We start from the raw sequence: 7774 nt of genomic DNA on the forward strand, positions 1-7774 counted from the left end.
ATAATAAGTAATATTTAAGGATGTTAGGAACTTACGGATCGGAAATACGACGTACGGATCTTCCCGAATTGGATTTCTAAGTTTGTAAAATAAATTGTTGATCGCCATTTAACTTTAGTAATTGGCGGAGATCCGACTGTCGGATTATGATGAGATTTTAGTATGTTGTTCTTTGGGAATAATGTGGATCTTAGGAAGTTACGGATCTAGATTATGATGTGCGGATCTTCTGGATCAAATTTTGTAGCGTTGTGGATCCTACTGTTGACCGAGAATTGACTTTTGGTCAACATGTCTCGAAACGTTCTAAATACTAAAATTAATACTACGGGGGACTAATTGGAGTCTAGTGGGCTTACATTGGTTAGAGAGTGACTTGAGTATGAGATATGGATATTAACTTTTTTTCTTTTATTAATATCGTATGTGAATATGTCTTGGTCTTATAAATGGGACTTGTATTGAAATGTGATTTTATATATTAGCCATAGACTATGTTGTTAAACATGAATTGGCTTGTGTACTGATGATGGTTGGGATATATTTGAGTTTAATTATCCTTTAGTACTGTGATTGATGTGAATGATTATTTTTTTATGATAAGGTTATCCTAGAATCCTATTTGAAGTGTGTTGTAGCACCTATATGCTTATGTGACATATTAGTGATGGCCTTGAGAAGTTGATGGTGTAGATGACTACGTTGAAACTCATAGAGGTTGAGATGTGGTTAAGTTGTGTGTTGAAGTTATTGCACCATGTAGCAAAGGTACATGGATGGTATGTTTGGTATATCCGCGTTGGGTGATCATCACCTGCACGATTATGTTGAAACATAATGATGTTTATGATGGAGGAAATAGAAACCTTGATTATCATGTGGGTTATTATGTAGCTTGAATTGAATAATTCATGCTTGTCAAGTCCAAATGTTTGATTGAGGAATGTTATGCCTTTTTGGCTTGTACGAATCGTGTTATATGTCGAGTTATAGATAAGTTGAACTACGAATGGCTTGATCCCTAATGAGGGTACGTAGGCAGTCTAACGAAGAGGTTAGATGCAACCATAAAGTATACGAAAAATTATTATGCATTTGGATCTTGAATGTTACTTTGTATATATTCAGGAGGCGGGGTATGTTAGATATACGGGTATTTGGAGATGTCACGTGTCGATACTGGATGTATGTCAGGATCGGGGCGTGACAACTACTATACATTCATATAGGTCAACTATATATGTGTACCTATATATATTGAGCTTATGGTAGTAATATATACATTTGAACATATATATGTGTGTGTTTGGGGTAATAATATGTGCAATAATTATATTTTCATTGTAATTAAGGTGAGTAATAACATTTATTGATTTTTATTTTGAATATTGTGGTACAAATTGTAAATATTTTGTAATTATAGGTCAATTACTTCTATACTTGGCAGTCATTTTTAAATTTAGGTTTTATTTGGATATTTATAACTAGGTGGGTTTTTATCTAGAAAATAAGGATTGCAAGGATCTATATCTAAAGAACACTTATATTATACAAAAATTAGAAGGGATAGGTTGACTTCATGATTAACGCATGTTTCCCACCTTTAGGTTGGAAAAAAAATAAGAAGTATGAACATGTATAATGTATATATCTAGGGGTTGTTTTGGTACATTACCGTACCAAAACCTCTGTACCAATTACCATACCAAATATTTGGTACGGTAAAATCTATTACCATTACCGTACCAAACTTTCGGTATACCAAATAGTTTGGTTGGTATGGTATGCCAATGATAATTGCCACTTTATTTGCTCAAAATCTAATATTTTTTAATTAATGTAGAAGTGTAAAAAATATAGAAAAAATATATAAACGCTCGTAATGACAAGCTTTATAACTTTCGTGAAGACCTTTACTTTGAAATTTACCATTATAATCATATAAATCATAGATCAAAATTTAACCGTTGATTGTTGTTTACATTTACGCTTCATTTTTCTCATCAAATTTTGTTTTTTTTCGGATTTTCTTTTTTGAAAACATGATCTATTAGAGGATGCATGAAAATGAACGGTTTGGATCGTTGATATTATGTTCAGAGTTTTACGGTTAGTAAAAATATTGCTTGATGTTTATAAAGTTTTTACAAACTATATGACATCGACTCATATTTCATTTAACCATAACCATAAAGCATGATAGTGAGCAGTGGAGAACCACTCAATTACATGCGATTTTCTGATGACAAGAAAAAGTTGTATGTTGTATAACTCTACGTGCCCAAATAAGTACCTAAGTTGTAATAACTTATCATCTATATATAATAATAATTTGCATATAGAAAGGTAGGGCCTTCCTTTTCAAGGCCGTTGTGTCCCATATTTAAACCGTCTCCCTCCATTTAGTATAGTTTAGAGTAGTAATTTCACTTATTATAAAAAGTATATACGTGAGGTGGAAAAATGTTGAGTTTATTTACTTATTTAACTTATTTAACATTGGAAGGTTTCATATCCTGAACTTGGTCTACTCCAATCGATGAATCCACTCACCCTCGCCACTAGGCACTAGGCTAACCCTAGTGGCTTACTAGTGGTTTCTTAATCATTAGTCTACTCCACCCGTCACTTTATAGCACTCATCACATGACCAAGTTTCTGGGACATATCCTGTTACACTCAAGATTCTGCCCTCAAACTTCCATTAGTCAAAGTTCATCCAAGATTAGAAAATAGCACTCTATCATTATTAATACCCAATAGTGCATACACATAATTACTCAAGGCACAATTGGAAAGGGAAAAAAATGGATTTTATACAATCACTCCACCCTCCTCCATTGAACCCACTCAAGACAATCCATACCGAACAGCTCCAGTGTTCCGGTGAGCAGCTACAGCTACAGCAGCGGCACCTACAGGACCAAACTGAGATTGCGCGTGCAGTAATTTTGAATCTATCGAGCTTAATTGATCTACTTTGGCAGGTGGTGGGTAGTACGGGTTTGTATTGACTTCAATGGCCATGCCCGGAGAAGGCTTTGCTGCTAAGTTGCACTGTTCGGGTTGGGGTTGCAGTTTAGCATGTGATTCATACCTCTGCACCTCCACTCCGGCCTTGTCTTGGTTGGCAGTATGAATTCTGAAGAAGCAGTGTGGAGAGACAGACTGAGGAGGAACTGCGTTTCTGCATAACGTCCTCGGATCATACATTTCCTTCACATTTCTGCCATTCTCGTATGGAAGAATTGGTCCAACAACTCGCCCAGGTTTTGCTGTAGGGTAAGGAAAATTATTAACACTACTGGAGCATAAACAAAACAAACAGATGCGCCAACGCTATATGCCATGCCATGCGGGGGTTTTATTTGAACCCGGGTGTGGCATGGCTAGTAAATCATACGAATGACAAAAATAAAGTCATTTGTGCTTCTGAAACTCATATTCCGAAGGGCCAGAACATGCTACTTGTTAGGCATAGTGTCAGAAGTGGTGTTGCAGAAAAAGAAAAGAGCATAAATTGGGTTATCGATAAATCATCACTACATCATGATAAATTCTGCCAATTCTAATTTGAAATTGCATACCTTAAAATAAGATTAGCTAGGTATTATTACAAGGCAGTGGATTACCTGTTGGCACCCTCGGTGGTGGCCTTGAAACTTTTGGTGCATTTCCAGAAATTGTGTCCGTTACTCTAAAACTGCTAGAAGCCTCTTCTGTCTGTCGATTCTCATACGAGACCAAATTTGACTGTGCATTAGGGGGGACTGTACTTGAGTGAACGGTGGATCTGAAAACAAGGACATCGATAATCCAAGAAAAAAAATCCCAAAATCAACATTTTTGCCTGATGATAGCACAAGACTAACATTGACCAACACAAAAGGAGCTTGAAAATAACGTACCGTGGAAGGGAGACATGCTTCCTCTCTGGAGGAATTACCGGTCCACTTTTCCCACCATTTTCCTCGAGATAAGCAAATTGCTTTCTGAATTGGCCTATTGCACTGCATTGAAGAAATATTATAAATATTATGGAAACAGCAAACTCTATATGACGAAAAACTGTGATAGGATTGTTAAGAAATAAAATTTCAACCTCGGATACGTAAAACTTGTGCCTTCAGTTCCATTCATGTAGTCCTTAAGTAGCTGAGGATGGTATTCTAGTATTTCCCGGTAAATTAGTTCCCTGATGTCCTCCTTTGTGACTCTTCGCCTTTCAAATTCAAATTCCATCTTCGAAATAGGCTGGCAAGAAGGTTCTCTCTCAACTTTGGCTAGACCCTTGAAGTAAGGATCAGCTAGTGCCTGTGTAAAACAAACAAAGAGAAAAAGTTTTAGTCCACCTCTGTTAAACAAAGAGAAGAACAAGCTCCCCAAATCTACTTGCTAGATGCATTTTTAGTAAATATTTATCTGGCACAAACCTGCTCAGCAGTTGGTCTATCCTTTGGGTCAAAAGCCAATAGCCTTTGTAATAGGCGCAGCGCTAGAGGATCTGCTTTAGGAAATTTTTGTGTAAACGGCACAGGAGGTTTTCTCTGCATTTCCAAGTATTTCCTTGCCTTCTCATTTCTAACCTGAATGTAAAGAAATAGCCATAGCATTAGTAACTAGAGAAAAAAACAGCAATACTCACCAATATGCATGTGTGTTTTTGAGTGAGTGAGAGACTGAGTGAGAGAGAGAGAGAGAGAGAGAGAGGAATAAATGGCACATACTCCAGAGATGGTCTCGAGCGGAGGTGTTCCGAGGAGATCAGTGATCAAATCTAATTGATGAATAACGCTTTTACCCGGAAACAATGGCTTCCCTGTCAATACCTCGGCAAAGATGCAGCCAATACTCCATATATCAATTGCAGGTGTGTACTGCAAACAAGAAGCAAGCAAAAATCAGATCATCGAACCAGAATTAGAAAGCTCATGAAGCACTTAGACCACTCCAGAGAAATGGACATAACCTGACTCAATTACCTGACTGACAGATACAACTTCCAGGAGAATTCAATAGTCCTCCTGAACAAGAATTATTATAATCTAGTATTACTGCTTACTATAAAGCACTCAGAAGAGAAAACACTCCAGACAGAAATAAATGCATGATTTCATCTATGTCAAGCCAAGTAAATTTCCAATGCTTATTTGGCTATAAATTGCCAATCAAACTTCTTATTTCAAAAGTATACTCATTTTAAAACAAGTAGAAAATAAATGTATTTAGGCAACGCCACAAGAGACTGTCTGACGAGAAAGGTCAATAACAAACCATACTGCATCATAACAACACCTCCAAAAAATAATGGAGCATGATCTATTTATATTGGCATTGGCTCTGAAATCTGAATACAAGTCACTGATGTTAGAAAAGGCATACCTTGGAAAGGAATGACCCACATAATTCTGGAGCTCTATACCATCTTGTAGCAACATAGTCCTATAAGTGCATCAAAGAAACAACATCAATGCCATTATTTATTGCGCAGGTTTGAAACAATTAACAAGTAATAAAATTCTGTTAAAGGAAATTGGAGATTGAAAATGACTCACTGTCCAAAATATTGTTGTTGGAGTATCATTAAAGGCAACTCTTGCTAGTCCAAAATCACAAACTTTGAGCTTGCAATTTGCATTTGCCAGTATATTTTTTGGCTTAAGATCTCGATGATACACATTTGCTGCAACCAAAACGCTAATTCTTAGGTCATAGTGCAGACCTAATCATGAAATTCACTCTTGAGTTTCCATAAATAACAAAAAACTAAAATGAGAATATATCTACCATTGAAGAATTAATACAACTATGGACACAATCGATATTTAAACACATTATTTATGAAATTTAACAATTTATGGGAAAAAACAATAAAGAACAATGAGCATAAATGAGAAAAACAGGAAAGTCACCTGTATGCATATATTTCAAAGCACGTAACATCTGGTAAAGAAAGAATTGATGGTGTTCGCGGGTCAAGTCATCATTAGCCTTGATAACTTGGTGAAGATCTGACTCCATGAGCTCAAAAACAACATAAATATCTTTGAACTCTTTCTTTGAAGGTGGCAACATGATCCGCTTAATTTCGACAATATCAGGATGTCTTAAAAGTCTAAGCAACTTAACTTCACGCAAGATCCTAAAGGCATCAGAGATGTGCTCAAAGATATCATGTATTTTCTTTATTGCAACTTTCTCCCCAGTATGTGTGTCAATAGCTGCACAAACAACCCCATAACTTCCCTTCCCTATGACTTCGAGAATCTTATATCTATTAGCTTCACCATATTCGGTGAAAAAGTCCATCTCTTTCAGCTCCTGAAAAATAGAAAGAATACATTTAGAAAAACACGTGCATATAATATACACATAAATTTCAAAAATCAAACAAATTGTAACTTCCTTTTGGACAACAAAATACAATGTCATAAAATAAGACAGCAAATTTTTTTATGAACAGAAAAAAAAACAGCCTAAGATCGATCACAAAAGCACCAATTATTTCATAACAAATGCTTCTTCCTCAGGTCAAGGTTTCATTCACGTATCTCAGTTGAAGAGTTATGTTAAAGAGTTACCAAGACACCATTTCTGTTCAAACAGGAACCAAAGACATACATTGTGATAACTATAACTCATACGGCCCTCCAACAAAGTAATAGAATAAGATAATAGAATCAGGTGCCAGAAGAAAAGGGAGCAGAGTAAAACAGTATGCTATGGTGGAGTATCAAACAGTTATAAAAAAAGAATAGATTCCTTGCTTTGAAATGCAATTCCACAACAAAGAAACAGAAAACAAAAGATAAAACACAATCTGAAACAAAACCACATAAAAAGAATATTCAAAGCACATTCTTTAATTAAACCATTCTGCGTGTAAGAGTGACGAAAACAAGATAAATACCTCAAAAAATTACTACAAGAACGGTACACCAACAGAAAACACAACAGAAATAGCAATTGAACAGTTCACCCAAGAAACAGGAAACTGGAAAGAAAAAAATGCCACCAAAAAACCAAACTGGGCTTAGTATTAACCTTACAGACATTGATAATATGGTGAAAATTCAGGCTTACAAAACCCAATAAAATAATATTAAAGAAAATCATAAATCCATTAAATTTTGAATGATATCTTTCAAATTCCGGAACACATTCTCTTAGCAGTCAAATGGAAGATGATAACCCCAACCCAGGTCTTGAAATACCCCAAAAAACTCCAGAGAGAGAGAAAGATACCTTATTTTGGTGATCAGGACGCATCATCTTCGTCTTGCTCTTCTAGTAATCGAACAAAATTCGAACTCGAAGGAAAACGACGACTGATAAAGTTCTAGATACAAAATCTTTGTATGAAGAAGACCCAGAAGAAAACTAAACTATCCACATTTGCACCAGTCCGAACGACGAGGCCAAAGTCCCTTCTAGCACAAACAAATACACCAACAACCTCCTCTCTCATCCAAATCCACACCTCCCCTCAATTCCCCAATTTCCCCAAGATCCAGCAATCCCAAAATCAACCCCAAATTCAGAAATTTCAATAACAAACTGAAACGGAAACCCTAGAAACTTTGGAAAAATCCAACTTCCAAACCCCTAGGATTGTTCGAAATTTGAAATTGGAAACCCTAGGCTCTCTTTGGGAACGAGAGATCCAGCAGGGTGGCGGTGGCGGTGGCGGATCGGCGAGAAGTGGAAGGGAATTCAAAGAAAAGGGAGAGAGGCAGAGGAGAGGAGCGAAGAGAGATGATCTTATTTGCTTAAA

The 7774-nt window shown here is 36.2% G+C and overlaps 1 protein-coding gene across 1 annotated transcript; it reads right to left on the minus strand.

Moving 5' to 3' along the window:
* Positions 1 to 2718: 2718 nt before the first annotated feature.
* On the minus strand, positions 2719 to 7774 carry LOC137715239 (mitogen-activated protein kinase 19-like). The gene is made up of 10 exons (XM_068454492.1): positions 7246 to 7774; positions 5913 to 6321; positions 5556 to 5683; positions 5383 to 5442; positions 4728 to 4877; positions 4434 to 4586; positions 4103 to 4314; positions 3909 to 4010; positions 3633 to 3793; positions 2719 to 3275 (listed from the first exon to the last, which is right to left on the minus strand). The coding sequence occupies exons 1-10, from the start codon at positions 7270 to 7272 to the stop codon at positions 2851 to 2853; spliced, it is 1827 nt and encodes a 608-aa protein (XP_068310593.1). The 5' UTR covers positions 7273 to 7774; the 3' UTR covers positions 2719 to 2850.

The sequence above is a fragment of the Pyrus communis genome, chromosome 14, assembly GCF_963583255.1.
Source record: "Pyrus communis chromosome 14, drPyrComm1.1, whole genome shotgun sequence".
NCBI lineage: Eukaryota > Viridiplantae > Streptophyta > Magnoliopsida > Rosales > Rosaceae > Pyrus > Pyrus communis.

Excerpts from the sequence above, each read along its gene's own strand:
- LOC137715239 (XM_068454492.1), bottom strand. The coding sequence starts at position 7,272 with ATGATGCGTCCTGATCACCAAAATAAG. Across the intron at positions 4,878-5,382 it reads GTGGGTCATTCCTTTCCAAG|TACACACCTGCAATTGATAT; the intron begins GTATGCCTTTTC and ends TCTTGTTTGCAG. Across the intron at positions 4,011-4,102 it reads ACAAGTTTTACGTATCCGAG|TGCAATAGGCCAATTCAGAA; the intron begins GTTGAAATTTTA and ends TCTTCAATGCAG.